This window comes from Podarcis cretensis (genome assembly GCF_951804945.1).
Source record: "Podarcis cretensis genome assembly, chromosome: 1".
In the NCBI taxonomy this organism is placed as follows: Eukaryota; Metazoa; Chordata; class Lepidosauria; order Squamata; family Lacertidae; genus Podarcis; species Podarcis cretensis.
Genome location: NC_137170.1, coordinates 72,156,558 through 72,177,573, shown reverse-complemented (window position 1 = coordinate 72,177,573; position 21,016 = coordinate 72,156,558). Strand labels below are relative to the sequence as shown.

Below are 21,016 nucleotides of genomic sequence, written 5' to 3'. Positions count from 1 at the left end.
ACACACATATGAATGGGACAAAATAGCACCTGGAGGACACTACACTGGTTACCCCTACCTAAAATATTTGAGAGATAGCCTTTTCTGATGCCCCAGCAGTGAAGCCATCACTATCTTCAAAGGTTAGATATGAAGATCAATCTACTGCATGTTTACTCAGAAATTCATCTGTGTTAGCTGGATTTAGGCCTTTGGAAGTGTGTTTCGAATTCCAGCCTAAGTCAATTGATATGAAAGGTCTTTATTCGCATTAGTTTGTTGTAATGACTACGTTGAATGGATTTTATCCTATTGTTACTTTACATTGTTTTAGCTCAAGCTGTTATCTAACTTAATGGCCGCTATAGTGAACAACAGCTTTAAGCAAACAAGTAGAAAGAGGCATTACCGGTAAATGAATTTTGCAATGAAAGGGAAACAAAGCCAGGAAATGACTATGCTGGCCATTTCACATCCCTCAAAAGTCATCCCACTGAAAAAGGAACCCCACAAATATTTGAACACTTTGAATCTCACATGAATTTGTTCAAACAATGTGCTTTATGGGGTCAGCTGAATATGATTTTTTGCCCCAAACAGTGTGGTGTAAAGGATTCTAATCTTTACTCAGCTATGAAGCTCACCTTGGGCCAGTCATTATTTCTCTAAACATAACCTACTTACAGGGTTGTTGTGAGGTAAAAAGGGGAAAGGAAGGACCATGCATGCTACTTCCAGCTCCTTGGAGGAAAGGTGGGATAATAATAATAATAATAATAATAATAATAATAATAATAATAATAATTGCTGCTACTGAATGACTACTAACGCATCACCTCTCTGTAGGTTTTATGAATATAAATGGCCTAAATCAGTTCAGGAAACTATAACATTGCCTCATCTTGATTTGGTTTGTGCTTTAGAAAGTATCCCCACTTCCTTTATCTTTGAAATGAGACTATACTTGTTTATCTTTAAAGGGACAGTAGTTCTATGAAAACTGGGAGGTAACACACAATGTGTTTATCAGACAGTTGCAAATTTGTGTCAATTTTGCCAATAAAATATAAGTATCACTGATGGATGCAGCTCACTTAAATTGCAAAAAAATGGAGGTTCTCAGCATTTTATTGCTGCACTCATATTAATCTGTGTTACTCTTCCAAATGACAAAGTTGACAAGTTGCTTTCATCTTTGAAATCAGAATGCTACCCTTCTGATCTTTAAAATATCCACATCGGTTACCATTATAAAATAAATAAATCACTGCCCTATATCCAAATGGGGAAATTAGAAGCAAGCTAGTCCTAGATTTGTTCAGAGCGCAATGCCACTCCATGTGCGAATATAAAAAAATCCATTATTCATTAGCATCACAGTTGTGTGGAGCTCAATCTAGATTAAACAAAAAAAAAGGGGGGCAGACAGCACCATCTGCATTGTTAAACAGGCACTTTTTGTCACCCTTTGAATTAGCGGCTTCTCTAAATGGAAATGATGGGAAGTTTGGACAGATGTTCACTTAACTATTTAAACAGTCAGCTTAAGGAACATGAAAAATGTATTTTTTACTGGATTCACCTGCCTCCTTCCAGGGGCTTTGGGGGTAAGACAGTGTTAAACAGCTTTGAATGTTTGCATAAGATTTAAGGCTTATGTTCTGTCCAGCTGAAATCATGTTGCTTTTTAATGTCTGTAACAAATATAGCTCCCAGCTAGTCTGCATGCTAATCTCGTTCTCGGCCTCGAACATTTCTTCCCACTCTTCAGTATATGGATATATCTCACTTACTCTAGCACTTCCAAGTTCAAATTGTCTTTTGTGGGAACGGCACAGAAGGGTAAAGTTGCTTGCATTAAAAAATGTCCTAGGATGTTCAACGAGCAGTTAGGTAATCTAAGTGGGGTTGTCAACATGAACTAAGGGACATAAACTGAATACATCTGCTATGCGTTCTAGACTGAGCTCTTTGGTATGCACAGGTTATGTTCCCAGACAATTGGTCATGACTTTCAAAATGATGTACAAGCAGAGTTTGAGGGCAGAAAACAAGCTTTGATTTTTCAATGCATTGGCTTGCATCCTAGAATAACTTACCTTAAATAAGTTCACAGAAGGGAAGGTTTCCATGACTTTCTCCCCATTGCGCCGCCACCACACCTATAAAGCCACTTTGGAGCCCTCTTAAACAATGTGGAATGGGGTCCCAGAAGATTTTTGGGGATGAGAAGATGGGTGAACTTCCTTAAGTTAACTTAGTTTAGGAGCCAAACTTTTCTTCCTTTCTTCTCCCCCACCCCCAAGATGAGGTGAGGTGATGACCACCAACTTGGATGACTTAGACTGGGGGAACCTTTGGGCCTTCAGATGCTGTTGTACAACTCCCACCATCTCTAACTATTGGGATATTCTGTCTGGGGATGATGGGAGTTGGGGGTCCCAACAACATCTGGAAGGTCACAGGTTCTCCATTCCTGGATCAGTTACAATTAGTAGCGACAGCTAAATGGTTTGCTATTTTAGTAGCAGGTTGGGGTGGGGGCACCAAGAAATGATCCGCACCACACACTCCTTGTGAACTTCCTATAGGCATGCAACTGGCCAAAGCTGGTAACAGCATGTTGGAACAGAAAGACTTTGATTTGAACCAGCCTTCCACAACCGATGCCTTCCAGATGTTTTGGACCACATCTCCTATTAGCCTGAGCCAGCATGGCCAATGGTTAGAAATTATGAGTTGTAGTGCCAAACATCTGGAGGACACCAAGTTGGGGAAGGCCTTCTCAACAACAACAACAACAAAAAAGCCTTTTCTTATGTCCCATTCTTCCCTTAAGGACTTCATCTGCCCCTTAGATTTTTTTTGCAACTCCATTTTCAAAAAGGGTGAAAGTGTCCGGATGTTTGCCATGTACCCACAGTTTGGTAATATCAGAAAAGCCATCCATATGTGTTCTCAAGTGAAGGAGGGGAGCATGTCTCATGATTTATATAGCCCTGAAGGCAAGGAATGTTTCCCACCAATAAATGCATTTTCTTTTGATAACATGACCAGTTGTGCTCCTTTCCCTAGAGGATTTACAACAGGATATTGGAGGTGGTTAGGAGTGAGGGACGTCAGGATTTCTTCCAGCAATAAAAATCCTCATGACTTAAATGTATCAAAACAAGGGACAGGATCCTCAGTCCCTGTGACACCCCCCCCCCCCCGGTCTTTCATACAAAACGCAATCTTGTCACTCATATCAATAGATGGCTCAGACATATTAGTGCAGTATATCATAAGATCCTCAATACTTAGCCAGCGTGATCCCAACAGGAAGGAATGAGTCAGAGACAAGAGAAGCTTTTATCAGCTTTTAAAAAACTTTTTGTAAAATAAAAGTTGGCAAGCAGCAAATTTTTAAGTACAGATTTATTTTCCCTTATGTAACGGAAGGGCCTAGCCAGCTTGTAAATAAGCTTAGGCGATGCAGATTTAAAATTTAAGACAATTAAACTTTTACCCTGTGGTAGTAATTATGCTTAATGGCTCTTACTCTGAACTTAACCATGCCTATTGTCGTCAGCCAATCTGAAAGCAGGAGTTTAGCCAAGGACAATTTTCTGTAGTTTATAGGCACACTAAAATCCTGCGAGCCTAGAATCCCATTGGCTGTTGATGTCATTGTGTATAGTAAAAATTAAAGCTAATTGGCACAGAGGACTGGCAGTGAATACGAATGAATTGATGGGAGAAAATGGAATAAAAGGAAGCACGCTTAGCGGCGTGTGACTGTTGAAGGCGGCTTTTTATTTAAAGACTTCTCTGTTTAGAGCAGAAATCTTTTGTACAGTAGTTTGTGCATGTTTCGGGGGCTGTAGCTATGTCCCAAATCCATGGCGGGTGTGCAGATTTACCTAAGGTTTGGTACTTTGTCCAAAAGGATGGCACAGTGAGCAGGTCCTATGATAAATATGGCAGGCAGGCTGGCTTCTTCCAAGCAATAGTAATTGATTCTTTAGAAAGGCACGTTAGATTTAATGCAATTCACTTTCTTAATGAGGACAGTGTTGCTTTCAAACTCATCTCAAAGGGTGTCTTCTTTGTCCCCCTCTCAGCCCCACCTCTGTGCCTTCTGTCAGGATGCTTGCCATGTCTGACACTGCCTCACTTTCTCCACTAGAACGGGAACATTCATTATGGCTCTCCACATAGCATGCCTCCAAAAATGGCTTCCTTCTGCCGTTGTGCTCTGCCCTGGCCAACATGCGCAGGAGCTGCACAAATATAAAATGGGGGACAGCTGGCTTGCCGGTAGTACATGTGAAGAGGATCTAGGGGTCTTTGTAGACCACAAGCTTAACATGAGTCCACAATGTGATGCAGCAGCAAAAATATCCCCAATGCTATTCTAGGCTGCATCAACAGAAATATAGTGTCCTGATCAAGGGAATTAATAGTACTGCTCTTTTCTACCTTGGTCAGACCATACCTAGAGTACTGTGGGCACCACAATTTAAGATGTTGACAAGCTGGAACGTGTGCAGAGGAGGGCAACCACGATGATCAAGGTCTGGAAACCAAGCATTATGAGGACGCTGGGAATGTTTAGCCTGGAAAAGAGGAGACTGAAGGAAACAGCATAGCCAATCTTCAACTATCTAAAGGGCTGACACATGGAAGATCTCCTGCAGTGGAGGGTAGGACCCAAACCAATGGCTCCTAGTTATAAGAAAGGATATTCCAACAAAACACCAGGAAGAACTTTCTGATGGTAAGAGCTATTCAACAGTGGGATGGACTCCCTCAGAAGGCTGTGGACTCTCCTTCCATGGAGGTTTTTAAGCAGAGGTTGGATGGCAATCTGTCATGGATGCTTTAGTTGAAATTTCTGCATAGCAGGGGACTGGACTAGATGACCCTTGGGGTCCATTTCAGCTCTACAGTTCTATGATTCTATGTACCTGAGATAAACAGACCAATTATCATAGTGATATTCCCAAATATAAAATGTGATGCTGCTAACAATAATAATAATTTAAACACAGAAAGTGTTTCTGTAACCGAATTGTCTCAGTAAATAAGCAACAGCATCAACATCAAAAGAAATTTATGAAAGTGCCCCAATATGCAGATTTCAGTATGAATAGTAATAATAAGTCTTACATAATTTCAATACTACTACTACTACTACTACTACTACTACTACTAATAATAATAATAATAATAATAATTTATTATTTATACCCCGCCCATCTGGCTGGGTTTCCCCAGCCACTCTGGGCAGCTTCCAGCAAAACACTAAAATACAATAACCTATCAAACATTAAAATCTTCCCTAAACAGGGCTGCCTTTAGATGTCTTCTAAAAGCTTGGTAGTTATTTTTCTCTTTGACATCTGGTGGGAGGCCGTTCCACAGGGCGGGCGCCACTACCGAGAAAGCCCTCTGCCTGGTTCCCTGTAACTTGGCTTCTCGCAGCAAGGGAACCGCCAGAAGGCCCTCGGAGCTGGACTTCAGTGTCCGGGCAGAACGATGGTAAAGTACAAATGATTTTTATAATATCTCATCTCTTTCACTATTGTGAATCTAGATAAGGAATAGAAATTGTACTGGAATTACTGCATAAGACAACACATCACATTACACAGCATCTCTGAAATGGGACAAAATTTGACCTTCAATATGTGCCTGCTTAAGAGAAAACAATATTCACATGGCATATCTCTAGGGATTGACAGATCTGCCAATTTTCTGGTTCCTTTCTTTCTTAAAAAAATCTGTTCTCCATCAAGTTCCTTATGAAAATTCTTCAGTATCTTAATGTGAATTTCTCCTAACAAGCAGATTTTTGTATGTACTTGACTTTCTGGAAAATCTTCCAATGGGGGAGGGGGACTTCCTCGTCAGAGACATATTTAAAAATATCACAGATTTGCTATTGTAATGATGACATGCCTGTCATTGATGCACTCAGCCGCTGAATCTAGTTTTCAGCAGAATCCCCATTTGCTGAACCATGGTATTTTCAAGCTCCAGTTTATCAGAATTCATTGTGCATCCTCCATAGAAACACTACAGCAGCTTTTATGAAGCTCTGCCTATCCAAAGGATCTAGTGCTCCTTGGGCTGTTTGGATAAATATTTGCGTACTTAATTAACAGGACAGCAACCAATGAATTGTAGCATCAAGAAAGTGCAGTGTCTTGTTACAAGCTTTTTCTGTGGTATGATAAAAGGTGACCTAGTTTGAGAGTCTTTTTTACACTTTTCCAGTCCGATGAAGAGACAGACGCACAGATGGAACAAGATACATATGCTACCTTTTCAGATTCACTCTTTGGCATATGTATGGTAAAGCTCTATAAGGAAGAACACTTACTTCCCTTCTACAAAATAAATTGCACCTTTTTAGTTGTGCTAAATGGCAAAAAAACCCCACCAAGGATAGGACCCTGGGCAGCTGCCTTGTTTCATATGAGATCATTTGTCCATCTAGCTCAGGATTGCCTGCAGCAGGAATGACCAACCTATGGCCTTCCAGTTGTGGTTGGACTACAAATCCCATCATCCTGACCACTGGCCATGCTGGCTGGGACTCCAACAACATCTGCAGGGCTACTGATTAGACACCCCGACCTACATTTACTTCCAGTGGCTCTCTGGGGTTTCAGACAGGAGTCTTTCCCTGCCCTACCTAGAGATACAGTGGTACCCCGGAAGTCGAACGGAATCTGTTCTGGAAGTCTGTTCAATTTCCAAAATGTTCAGAAACCAAGGCACAGCTTCCAATTGGCTGCAGGAAGCTCCTGCAGCCAATCGGAAGCCGCGGAAGTCACATCGGACATTCGGGTTCCAAAGAACGTTCGCAAGCCGGAACACTCACCTCTGGGTTTGCGGTGTTCAGGAGCCAAAATGCTCGACTAGGTGGCATTTGGGATCCAAGGTATGACTGTACTTGGAACTGAACCTGAGATCTTTGGCAAGCAGAACATGTCCTCTGCTACTGAGCTGTAACCCTTCCACATGTATGCTGTTTAATTTACCTGGATAGTATACATCTTATAAAAGAGCAGTTTTTGCTGGGGAACAGATAGCTAATGGTTGCTACCCTGGGGTCTGCTTGGAATAGTGATCACCCTTTGAGACAAGCCACCCAGAAGGGGAAGACTCTATCCTTAATAGATGGATGGGGATTGAAGCAGCAGATGTGATTCAATGTATGCAAGTGAAAAGTGAGGCACATTGGGACAAAAAAAACCAACCCTGCCGTGGGTCCCATGGTGCCAACCAAGATAGATGGCCAGCAGAGGAGGAAGAATGAGAGGCTGGGTGTGGCAAGAACTCAAGTGGTGACTTGGGAAAGGGTCCTGCTACAATATTGCCAGAAGATACCAGGGACTGTCCTGAGGAGGACTGCACTGAGGAGGAATGGTGGGAGCCTCCCCCTGCTCCTGATCAGGATCCTGAATCTTCCCAGGAGCAGGAGGACAGTATAGATTTGGAACAGTGGTTTGCAGAGGGACATAGTTCAGAAGGCAGAAGCTGGGAAGTAGTGGATGGGGAACAGCTAGGAGAAGAAGCACTGGGAGAGAGAGAATTAACAGATTCACTGTCTCTGAGAAGCATTCCTCCGCCCAGCCCAAGGACAAGAAGAGCTGATAAGGTGGCAGAGCAGAAAGCACAGTGGTTGTGTGATCAGCTTACAAGACGCGGTAGTGACATGGGTGACTAGGGAGGAAGTGGGTGGGACCCTTCATTGGGAGCACCTTCATTCCTAGGAATGGATTCTTTGTTCTCTCGCTGTGATCATAAAAGTTTCTAACTGGTAAGAGACTCCTTTTCCTTTGTTCTGCTTACCTACTGCCAAGGGGGTGGGGTGGGGAGTGGGAGAAAGCTGATTCCCAGAAGTGCCAACTTGGATAAAATATGGGAGGGACCCCAGGGAATTCCTGCCACACATAATCAATCACAAGACACGGCGCCCACACACCATTTGAATGTCAATGCCCATCATTTGGGGTGCGGGTGGCCCTCTCAATTTTATTGCGGGTGAAGAGACCTTGGCCCCTAGGAGTTGGCTCTTATGCCAATGACACATAAGGCGAGGAGCCAGCTGTCCAAGATTTCCATGGTAGCTGAGGAATCATAGAATCATAGAGTTGGAAGAGACCACAAGGGCCATCGAGTCCAACCCCCTGCCAAGCAGGAAACACCATCAGAGCACTCCTGACATATGGTTGTCAAGCCTCTGCTTAAAGACCTCCAAAGAAGGAGACTCCACCACACTCCTTGGCAGCAAATTCCACTGTCGAACGGCTCTTACTGTCAGGAAGTTCTTCCTAATGTTTAGGTGGAATCTTCTTTCTTGTAGTTTGGAGCCATTGCTCCATGTCCGCTTCTCTGGAGCAGCAGAAAACAACCTTTCTCCCTCCTCTATGTGACATCCTTTTATATATTTGAACATGGCTATCATATCACCCCTTAACCTCCTCTTCTCCAGGCTAAACATGCCCAGCTCCCTTAGCTGTTCCTCATAAGGCATCGTTTCCAGGCCTTTGACCATTTTGGTTGCCCTCCTCTGGACACGTTCCAGTTTGTCAGTGTCCTTCTTGAACTGTGGTGCCCAGAACTGGACACAGTACTCCAGGTGAGGTCTGACCAGAGCAGAATACAGTGGCACTATTACTTCCCTTGATCTAGATGCTATACTCCTATTGATGCAGCCCAGAATTGCATTGGCTGACGAACTAGCAGAGCGGCAGCTGACGAACTAGCAGGGCTGCAGGCAGGTTCATCTTGCTGGCTTTCCATTGGCAGCTGGCTGATCAGTGGGGGAACAGGATGCTGAACTAGATGGGCCTTTGGTCTGATATAGCAGGGCTCTCGTTATGTAAGATTCAGCCTAGCCACTGTGCCCTTTCAGCTCTCAGTCCTCCTCTCTTTATGGCAGACTTTAAGAAATCAATTACTAATTTCAGACAGAAGCCGTTACATTTCAAAGCAGTAGATTCAAACCAGTGGTGATCTCAATATAAAGCTTCTCATCTCTGAAGAAGGAAGAATTTTACTATCGGGCACTTTATTCTCCATGTCCTCCAGAATTTGCTAGAGCCCGACTCCATTTCTTTTGAGGAAACCGTGTAACCATTTTACAAAAGAAATCCAGTAAATTTGTACAAATTTGAGTGCTTCATATCAACCACAGGGTTTTGGCTTGCCGGCCACAGTATTAGTATTACGCAGGGGAGACACCTGGGGTGTAACTGCTGCAACGAGCATTAACACACAACTTGAGTTTCACAGAGGCTATGCAAACACACATGAACAGAGCAGAGGTCTCTTTGGAGAGTTTAAAAATTATCAGTAGCAAAACAGCAAGTCTGAAAGTGCCAGAGGCAGGTTGGAACATCAAACGGCTGCAAGATTTAGTCCACGCAAGCTTTTCACTTAATCACAAGGCTTTAGGAAATAATAAAAAAGTCAACTAACAAACCAAGTGCAATCTATTTTTGCCTTTAGAGTGTGGAACTTCGACTAGACGGCCTCAGTTAAGATATCATACTTTGGGGAAGGTCTTTGCTTCAAAGTTGCAGACAGTGCAATAGAACTTTTATGCGACCCATTACACCAAAGCCAGTATGCTCTAATGGGATGACTGCTACATCTGAGCATGGTAGAAATGGGCAGCTGTAAATTTCTGCTCAGATCTTTCGAGCCAAATGTAGGTTAAATGAAAGGAATAGGGAAATCCTTTTTTAGAGATCACATTATTATAGCAGTGTCTTCACCTTACTCCTTATCCCGGCATTGCCATTCTGATGTGGCAAACCCATATTTCGTAGTAAGTCTTGTAGGATAGTATCACAAAAAAGGGAATGAAAAGTGCTATAGCTTCCCTAGCATTTAGGGAAGCATGCTTAGCACCCAAGTGAGTTGTAGACTCGCTTGAGATAAATAACAAAGGCGATGCAAAATTCCTGCCCACATTTGTGGTGTGTGCATGTGTGTAGCTGCTTATCTGGAGAACTCATACAACTGCAGGGAATTCTGTGGAGAAGACAGTGTCTATCTCTTTTTTTGGTGCTGGAATCCAGCCAGCCAGGTGCAAACTCCACACCTTGGGACTGGGCAAGGATACCACTTTGAGAAGTAAGAAGAGTGAGACTTCCCCAATAGCTTGTTTTGAGGGTGCCTCATTATGGGAACTCAAATTTCTTGGGACCTAATCAATGATACCTCCAGATATTGGGGGCGGGAGGGAAAATGGTCAGTACAATGAACCTCGTCTTATGATTTATTAATTGCATTTATATCACACCTTTTCTCCAAGGAGCTCAAGTTGGCATACATGGTTGTCCCCCCCCCCCCATTTAATCCCCACAACAACTCTGTGGTGTGCGTTAGGCTGAAGCAAGTAGGGCCAAGCAGGGATTTCAGCCCTGGTCTCCCACTCTAACCACTATACCATATTGCTTTTGCTTCCTCTGAAATTCTACCAAGAAAGCTGGATGGGGTCATTTAGTTCCTGCCGCTTGCTACACCAAACCATGGAAGATATTGTGCAAAAAAAAAAAAAAAGGTTGTGGACTTTTCCCCCACCTACACATGTGTCGTTAGTGGCTGTGTGTCAGTGACATCCATTGGGACTGCTAGGGCATAATGCAGGAGGCCAGCAGTAGGGGGAGCTAGAGCCAATGGCAAGCAGAGTCAACTACTTTGAGCTTTGTTCCCATCTTCCTCCCTGATGAGCTCAGTGCAACACTGAGACTGAGGATGAAGCTGGCAGCAAGTGCTACCCCTAAACTGGTTGTAAGTAAGAAGGCAGGCAGGTGGGGGGGGGGGCTAGCTGGAGACGCACAGAGGTTAGTGGGGCAGTACCTATTTTGCCCTAATGGACGCCCCCTCCCCACTTCATGTACGGTTCTTGTTTCTACCCTCTTACATAGATGTACACCTTAAAAAATATGAACAGATTGATTGCCATCTTTTTTTGGGAAGTTATATTAATGATGTTTCCATCAAAATTCTAAAGACTGGTGCTTTCTATTTAAAAGTTCACTATTTCTGTCCAGTGGTATTTGTTGCCAGTGGCCACAAAACACGACATCTATTTGTGGAAGAAGCACCATTTGCCTTAAAACGATTCTTGGTTTTACCAAAGTCCGTTCCTGAACACAGAAGCTACAGTCACTTGTATTCATCACTTTGACAGAGTTACTTGAGTCTGACAAGTTTGACATGCGTACATGCGACATTCAGGGTCTATGTGCAGATCTGTGGTCTGACCATTTAATTTGGTTCCACTGCCCTTGCCTCAGAATGGTAGCCTGATGAAAACTAGGTATTCCCAAGAGCAGCTCTTCTCCAGGTAGAAACGGCACGCTTCCAAGAATCAAGGTCTTACTCTGCACAGACCGTAATCAAAGGAGACACTGCAGCTACTGTAAACACCTTTAACCCACAGTGCTTATGAAGCACTTTGGAAACTGAAACAGGATGTCCACAGAACGGTTGCTGAGGACAGACTAAAATACAGACCGCTGCACTATGCAACTGGCTGAGGGTAGGAAACACAGAGTATTGCTGTTGAGCTACAGTTATGGTTCTTGAGCAATAAAACTTATCTTCTCAGGACATGCAGCTAATGGCCAGGATGGCTCTCCTCATCACAAAGAGAAAGAAAGTCAACCCATCATTTCTTTAGTATCTACCTTAAGGACTGCCTTCCTCAGGTTACCTTGGGTACCACCTGAGCCCTTATATCCTAGCTCAGTCACTGAGGGTTCATCCATGCCTCCATTTGCCCCACTGTCTTTCCCCAGGAAAACCCATAGTTTAGCAGTGAATCAGAACAAATGGCAATCGGCTATTTGTTCTGGTTTAGCACCGAAGAGCGGGTTTTTCAGGGGAAAGTGTTGGGGCAAAGGCAAACCGCTCCGACCCATGCTTTCTAGGCACAGGGAAAGTGTGGCCAAGCCCTGAGATCATCCAGAGGAATGCTGTTAGTTGTCCACCATGTTACCAGTAGCAGACCTTGGACTCAGCTATACAGCTGTATAGCTGAGTCCAAGGTCTGCTACTGAAGCTGCAAATAAAATGTTTTAAATGTGCTGTAAAGTGCAATATACAAATGTGATACTAGATGGCGAAGGTGAGCTCAATTCAATACGTTTTTGAAAAAAAGCATTTTCACAGCGGTTTTTTTATATGTGTGTAGATTCCACCCTTGAGGTCTCAAATTTCAGTGGTGTCCTGTGTGACGCCAAAATATAGCACCCTCCACTGGCAGCACCTCCGAGGCTTCTCACCCAATGCAGCTGAATAGGCCCCCAAATCTGTGCTCCCTCGGATCCGCCTCTGATGTTACAGACCCCTGACTGGCTTCAACTTGTTCTTGGGCACTGAGTGCTACTAGTCCAATGCCATGGAACACTCTTCTGTCACAGATTTGACAGACAATCCTTACCTTTTGACACTTGGGCGTCTCTTGAAGACCTTTTTAGGCCACCAGGCCCTCACAGTCATTTAAAACCCTCTTGATTAGTCAGTCATTTAATAATTGTTTTGTACTGAGTTAGTGGTGTTTTATGTATTTTTGTATACATATTGTTATAGGAATAAATATATATTGTTAAATGAATAAATACTAATTTATTTGAATATATAGATGTTAAAAGAACTTAAAATGCTGATGAATTTCCACTATGTTTTATTTAATTAAAAAAAATTAACAATCTAATGTGGAAATGTGGAGAACTGAATTTAAGACTGGGAAAATGGGAAACCAAAACTGACAGATTTGCCTATTCCCTAGCTGCCCTACCAGACACTGTCTTTGTTTGCAGAATATTAGCAGCACGGCACCAGAAGCCACAACCATTAGATCTCCCTATATCACAAACTGTTCACGAAACGGTGCCTCGTGCTTTCTAGCTGTTTTACTTGCCTCCTTGTTTCTGGATATAATGGCATCTTTATGGAAAGGCTCTGAAACTGCATCTCAACCGGCATATTTTCCTGCTAATGTAAATTTAAATGTTAACCTTGAGAATGCAACTACTAATTTTCTGTGGGAGCCTCTATTTCTGTCCTGAATGGAACAAGCTTTACAAGGCATATGACATTCCAATAATGTGCCACTCAGCCATTTAGAGGCATTGTCAGAATACAGAGATGTGTATCCCTCTGCTTTCCCTTCCTATTCCTGCCTTCCCTTTAATTGCAATAAGCCAAAATACAAATAATAATAATAATAATAATGGTGAATGGAACTGAAGTGGGCTAAGGCTGGCAGGAAAGGAACATCAGCTCCCTGAAATCGTATCATACAACCTGACCCGCAGCCATGACATGGTTCACGGTGATTGTTTACATGCTTCAGTACAAGAAGCCTCTCCAAAGTATTTATTTGAACAAATAAAATGGACGTTTGCATAAATCTATGTTCAGATAGCAGGTCTGTGAGGTTCATTTACAATAGCTCCTACAAGAAAGAGCGAGGAGTTATTCATAACATTCAAAAAGGCATTGGGCAGAATCCAGGAAAAGCTAGTTGTGACTACTGAAATGGGACTTGGCTGTGATGAACTAAAATCCTATTTATTTCCATGAGTCTCAACTGTGACAAGTTTTTTCTGGGTTGTGGGGCCATAGCTAGTAATCAACTAACCATAATTCCATTTGATAGCTAAGAAGAGCAATGCAAATGACACTCAAAATGGAAGGAGGGGGAGTATGCATGTTGAGATCACACATCTCAATGGAAAAAGGAGACTTGCAGATCTTGTCTCACACAAGAAGCAGGGAAAGTGGAGGCACAAGTCCCTCTCACGGTTGATGCCCTCTACTTCCCTGAAACGCCAGTGCCTTCTTCATTGCAAGCCAGTGTGGTGTAGTGGTTAGGAGTGATGGGCTGGGACCTGGGAAACCAGTGTTCAGGCCCCCCCTATCCAACCATGAAGCTCACTGGGTGACCTTAGGAAAGCCCCCATTCCTCAGCCTACAGGGTTGTTGCAAGGGAGGAAATGGGAAGGAGAAGAAGAAGCATATATGTCTTCTTAAGCTTCTTGGAGGAAAGGTAGGATGCTAATGTTACATTAAAACAAACAAACAAAAAACAGACAAAGATGCCAGAAGATGAGAGCCAGTGTAGTATAGGCACCAAGGGAATGATTTGTAGACCAGAAACAGTTTACATTTGTCTATTGAGAAGACTTCCACAGGGAGGAGTGTTCAACAAGTCTTTGATGGATGAGTCCTTTTCCCAGATTGCATCTGTACTGGAAGTATTTTTAAACTGTTTTTATATATATGGAATTGCTTTCAAATGTTTGCATTGTTATTAGATGTGACATTGTTTTAAACTCTTTCATGTATTGAACTGTTTTTACATTTTTACGGCTCTGTTTTATTTATTTTATAAATGTATATTTTATTGCTGTAATCCGTTCTGGAACCTTATGGTACAGGCCAGGTAAGAAATCTAATAAAGCAAGCAAACAAACAAGATTTTAATTCCATACAGTGCTATGATTCTAATTATACCCAAAGGTAAGATTTCGAGACCTTTCTGAGGGCTGATTTAAAATGAGGATTAGTGGACATTTTAGTGTGCCAAGGCTGCATTTCCCCTCCAAATCTGTGGTGATGATTTCTCTCTGGAAAGAGTCAAGATTTTCAGCCCTAGTCTTGATACTGAGGGCCAAGGTGATGATGCAAAAGATTCAAGCTAACAGGGAGTCACACCTCCAGAGTGTCAGTATTTTGCAGGAGGGATTCCAGTGCATACCGGAAAGGTAAGTTTGCCCAATTAAAGTGGGTTAAAGGACTCTGTCGCCACGGAGCAACAAATCTATTTAAGAAACAAACAAACAATTTTTTTATGGTTAGGAAAGTGACAGGAAATGTGCTGAAAAGTGTGAGCAGAACTAACGATCAACAGAAAGGTGTATAATCACTGTGCAAACAAAGAAGAACGGCTGCTCGGTAAAGACTGGACGTGGTCTAACCTCTGCGTAAGCTTTGTGCAAGCAAATCAGGACGGATGCTCAATAAGCAAGTCATTTGCAGAATCCCCCAGTCTTGAGTGCTACCCATTTATGCCTTTGAACTGGAGCTGGAACCAGGCCACCTTCCCTCACTTTCACCTATGCTGGCACGACAGCTAATAGCCGATTCCGCCTGCAGTCCCTTGCGTGCCACCTGAAAGGACAGAGAGGTCCCAAATCCCAGAGCTCTGGTACAAAGCGATGCTGGCATTTTGTAGGAGTAAAGGGAATGGCGTGTGTACGTATGCTAATGGATTTGAAATGGCAAGAGGGCCTGAGCGGGACAGTCCCGTTCCACTTGCCCTACACAGGATGATGCCTCTTCAGCTACAGCACGGCAGGCCTCTGTGCCAGGGACCAATGCCCTGTTGCAGTGCACTAAGAGTGTCGGGGATCCTTTTCAAATGGTATTTGAAAGCTTTTCTGACATATGCTTTTTTTAAAAAAACCCACCTCTGTTATCCTACATGGATACAGCATCATATTTAACAAATTTATTGAGCCTCGCGAGAAAGCTGAAGGAGCCATTCAAGCCCACCTAATCCACACAACGGGGCTAAGAATGATTCAATGCATATAAAACATCTTCAGCAAAAGTTTATCCACACACTTTGTATAGGCTTGGTTCACACGATGGCTGCTGAGGTGGAAAATGGCAGTTTTGGAATTTGGAAAGCGGTGTCAGGTAGGACTGTTTACAAGAGCTACGTTATTATTCAGCCCGTATCTGGAAGCAAGGTAAAACCATAGTAAGGCATGCATACCTTTCCTTTATTTCATGATACTATGAATGTTTTGTACAGCCTGTGCTATTTTTCTAGAAAAAGAGGAGCTGGAACTCACCATGAACATCTCCCTCATTCTCTTAGAATGGCAATGGTGCTCACCTGAGAGGTGCTGGAGTTGAGTTATGACAAGTTCTGGTTGAAAAAAAAGCCCCGCCTACAGCACAGGGATTGGGAAGACCATGGTGCCCCGTATATTGCTGGACCACAGCTCCCATTATTTCAGATCACAGGCCATGAAGTTTGAAGTTCCTGGTGCACAAAATCCAACATCTGAAGGACCACAGGCACCCCATACCCGTTTGAGTGTGTGTGTGTGTGTGTGTGTGTATCTATCTGTATTATCTGAGTATCAACCCCATAGTATTTTTGTTGCTGAATTTCACAGGAAACTGATGGTATCTCAATTGTTACTAAATTATGAGTAAAACTTATGTACTTCTTTTACTTTTATTCCCCTCACTGCAGGAAAAAGCAAGCAGTGAAGGGGGAGATCATATTGTTTTTTGAGTGTGGGAATTCTCCTCCTTACCCCGGGCGAGAAAAACCATCTTTTGAAGGTTTCTCAGGATCATGGGGGATTCTGCATTCAAATAACTGAGGGATTCCCCTTTGGCTGCTCAGTACTTATGCAATTTGGGGCAAAAGAAGGGCAAAGGAGGGAACGTTTGCAATCCCAATTCATTTCCCCAATCCCTAGCAACTTTGGCCAAAAGAAATGAGAGACAAATAAGGTCCAACAGGCTATCTATTTTACTTTACTGCTGAAAATCTAAGCATAATTTCCTTTGAAGGTGCATCAGAATAGAAAATTAACTAAGAAACTTAGGGTGTGAATGCATTTCATGTCTCTTTTGTTATTTAAATAGCAGTTTGTGGCTTTTGGGGGGGGGGCAGGTATAACCCTTTCCTCCTGTACTATGGTTCCAACAAAAAGCACCCCACCAAAGTTATTCTTCCCGAGAAGTTGATATAGGTTTGTGTTGTGGGGGTTGGTCTTCTTTGTACAGGTACGCCACAGATTTTCCAAAAGGAAATAAAGTAAACAATAGAGGTACGTCTTAAATGCCCCTGGCAGGAAGAAAAAGAAAGCAGTTTATCGAGTGAGATGCTTATAAGCAGGTGTGGCATAAAACCTAACTTACCTCAGGTAATCTCTGCGGCAGAGAATGAGATTTGCCTTTGTGTAAAGTGTTGATCCAACCTCTCCCAGGCGACAGTCGCAGCAGGCGCACTTTAGACAATCTTCATGCCAGTACTTATCCAAGGCCTTCAAAAGGTATCGGTCCTTAATCTTCCGGTTGCAGCCAGCGCAGCCCTTTTGCTTCCCTTTCGGCTGGACAGATAACATTGGCACACCTATGAACAACAAAGCACACCCATGAGGACGTTACAGGTAACGTTACTGAGCAGCTTCCGGCTAGCTCTCTGCGGAAATCCCCAGTACAGAATGTTGGCAGATTCTTGGTGTTTTCTAGCCGGTTGTCCACTAAGTGAACAGACAATCTGAGTCCCATTTTTTTGCTCTGAGCAGCACAATTAGTTACAGGGATATGGCCATAATTTGCCCCCATAATCAAATTGGCTTGACACCATGGAATTTGCTTACATCAAGGGTGGGCAACTTGCGGCTTTCCAAATGTTGTTGAACTCCAACTCCCATCAATCTCAGCCAGCATGTCCAACAGTCATGATGGGACCTGGAGTCCAAGGACACCCAGATGTCCACAGGTTGCCCACCTAGTTGAGGTTAACCTCTCTGCTACCTCTACTGATTCTTCTGCCTGACTTCCAGAACTACTCCAGTGAGTCTGATCAAAAAGCTTCATTGAGGGGGGGAAACATTTCAGAAGACAGGCTTTATGCAGACACGACAGACTTTAATTTTTGTTGATTGGTATTGTCAGGGAACTGCCATCGGAGCCAGAGGGAGAGGGAGGGCTCCAGAGGGATTCCGGAGAGCGTACCAGGAGGGAGAGAAGCAGCCCATCTTCTGGGGAAGGAAATCAGCGTAACACTAGTGGAGAAGGGGGGCAGATGGGGGAATCGGAGAGGTGGCTCCATGACTCCTCGCCGGAGACCAGCGGGGAGAGCATGGGTCCTCCGCTGCCCACACCCTCCCTGCGCAGAAGACTTCCGCGCAGTGAGAGTAGGCGGAGACTAGGCGTCAAAGAGCTTCTTTGCTGGAAGAAGTTCAAGAAACGTCCACTGACGGATTCTGCCAGCGATTGAGACAGCCACGGGTGAGTGGCTGTCCGGACAGAAAGGGTTCACCCAGGTAACTCAGCCAAGCGTGGCGCCGATTTACGCACGAGCAACCCCTAGAACCATTACAGGTATGATCAACTTGTTGCAACTTTTTGAAAAACCGTCAAAATAAAATAGAACAAGGAAAAGAGGTAAGTAGCCTCTCCCATTGATCAGGGAACCAAGAGCTGCTGGGATGTTGCACCTTTTGCCTCTCAAGATAAACATCATTGCGAGGAGAACACCAGCCTGGCCCCCTTCATTGGGCAGAGAAGGAAAAGCTGCAGTGAGAAGCTGAAAGGCAGCCATAGTGGCCCATAAGCTGAGGCAGGGCCACTGAGCCACTTTCTGGATGATGTTGGTGTTGTTGTACCCTACCTGGACGAGGCTGGGGTGGCTGGGGCTGCACAGCCTGTCCAGGTAGCTGGAGTCAACACAAGTATTGGGGAGTGGGCAGCTGGGCAGCTTCACCCAGGGCTGCTACGGAAAGGCAGTTATGCTAAGGAGGCCGGAGGCGAATTCTTAAAGCATCTGACAATGTTTGGCCACAGTCAAGTAACAGTTGGCCAGCTGACAATATTTGGTCAATTGACTGGCATGCTAATCCTAGATGCTTCCCTGGAGCTTCAACCATCAAGGTCAATACCTGAAGCTGCTTCCAAATGTAGTGATCAAGTAGTATGCCTCTCAGCATATCATGAGAAAAGGTATCACATGGGCATTCTACAAGAACGGGCCTTTTCTGCAGTGGCTCCCCGTCTATGGAATGCTCCCCCCAGGGAGGCCTGCCTGGTGTCTTCATTAGGCATCTTTAGGTGTCAGGCAAAATTGTTTCTCTATAACCAAGCTTTTGGCTAATTAAATATTCTTTGGCATTTTAAATGTGTTTCTCTTTGGTTGGTTGGTTGGTTTGTCTGTTTGTTTGTTTTATGCATTTTGTGTTCTCATTTTGCATTTTTATGCTGTGAACCACCCGGTGATCTCCGGACTAAAGGCAGTACAGTGGTACCTCGGGTTAAGTACTTAATTCGTTCTGGAGGCCTGTTCTTAACCTGGAACTGTATTTAACCTGAAGCACCACTTTAGCTAATGGGGCCTCCTGCTGCCGCCGCGCCGCCGGAGCATGATTTTTGTTCTCATCCTGAAGCAAAGTTCTTAACCCGAGGTACTATTTCTGGGTTAACGGAGTCTGTAACCTGAAGCGTCTGTAACCTGAAGTGCGTGTAACCCGAGGTACCACTGTGTACAAATTTAATAAATAATAGTAATAATAATAATGATACCCATTCTGAATACTATTCTTTTATTCTTGGGGTGATCCCAAAAGGTCCCATTACATAGACACGAGGTACAAAGAAGAAAGCAAACAGCACTGTCAAATTCTGGTTGCAGTGGATCCATATATAACTATACCTCAATTATAGCAGAGTAAATAAGTTAGCCAACTGTGTGTGAGGATTTCCAGGGTTTGTGTTTTGTTTCTTAGAAAATAATAATTTCTTCCCTTGCCCCTGGTAACAAATGTCTTTGCTCCTACTCCTGAATATTTAGGAACCATCAGTATCCCTGTTAAAAATGCTTGTTTCCTTGCACTAAAAACAAACTCAACCCCAACGCACTTATTTGGCCTGAGATGAGGAGAGAAGGAAATGGTTGCTAGTAGAATAGTCAAAGGAAAAACTCTCTTGCCAAGTTGAAGTAGTTTTCAGACCAAAGCAGGATATATTATGGAATTATTAACAGACCCTTAACCATAGTGGTTCTAGTTAATCCCGCTATGGCAAGTGACATTTTATGCTTTCCTTAAAAGCAAGGGTGACCTGAGGGTAGCAAATGCTCAACACATAAAAACCACCACTCTTACAGTAATAATTGCTTTGTCAGAACTGCAAGCGGACAACAACAGCACTTAAGACACTTCAAGACAAACAGGGAGGTATTGATCCATTCGTTATCAAAAATGGCCTCAGTACTATGGAGACAGGTCAAGTAATGTTCAAAAACCCTTGAGACTTAAAAAGAGCCCTCTTCACTGAGCCTGCTGGAGTCACAAAAATCCACTTTCAGTGTTAATGCCAGCAACTTTTGACTTTTTTTTTTTAAAAAAAAGCCTACCAAACTCATATTACTAAGGAAAAATACAACCATGTTCTCAAAAGACAGCACACAATCAATAGTGCCACTCAAAATATGTCTGTGACTCGAAATATATGGATGTATGCATAGGCATTACACAAGATCTCCCCTGGGTAGCTCCCTGTTATTATTTATTTGTCAACTGTGTGTATCCTACTCTTCCGCTAAGGAGGTCAGAGTTGCACACAAGATCTAGAGAGGTTTGGAGAATTTGTCCTTTGCAAATTCTTCCGATGAACTGACCTGATCCACAGCTTCCAAAGTAAGGTGTGGGTCAGAGTGTAGCTATCCTTCAGATTTCACTCTCCCGTGGATGTAGTTCTTGGGCTAAAAAAAATGCATTTACCCAGCTATGGCCTGACCAGTAATGCTCTTGCTTGATCGTATTTTACTGACAATTATTTATTTTTACTGAGTGCTGTTGTGTTTTATCAATGGTATTTCTCTTTGGTAAATGAAAAGCTTTAATAATAATAATAATAATTATAAGAAGTCCACATTTTCAGATAAAATATGTTTGAATACACATAGTTTTGAGTAAATAATAAGTTTAGAAATGTGTATTTTGTGGCAGTACTTCACAAATACATACTTTGATGCACTGTTCTTTTTCAAAAGCTTACACATGTACGTATTAATGTGCAAATGGGACAGAACAGACTTAGGAATGAATGTACATGTTGGACTGAAACATATTGCCTCATGACCACCCGGTCAGCTCCAAGGCTGTACAGGGAGCTGAATCCAACTTTCTCTTTACTGAGTTCATCAGTCTACCCTCTAACTGTACAGCCATTGTCTGCTTATGGATGACTTTGTCCATGTATATTTAGG

General features: G+C 43.2%; 1 protein-coding gene across 6 annotated transcripts in view; it reads right to left on the bottom strand.

The window, feature by feature from the left end:
- Positions 1–21,016, bottom strand: part of LMO1 (LIM domain only 1) — a 101,469-nt gene that overhangs the window by 13,879 nt on the left and 66,574 nt on the right. For all 6 annotated transcript variants that reach the window (XM_079971508.1, XM_079971511.1, XM_079971507.1 and 3 more), the window contains exon 2: positions 16,945–17,158. In XM_079971508.1, the coding sequence (XP_079827634.1) occupies positions 16,945–17,158 (214 nt within the window). The remainder of the gene's footprint in view (positions 1–16,944; positions 17,159–21,016) is intronic.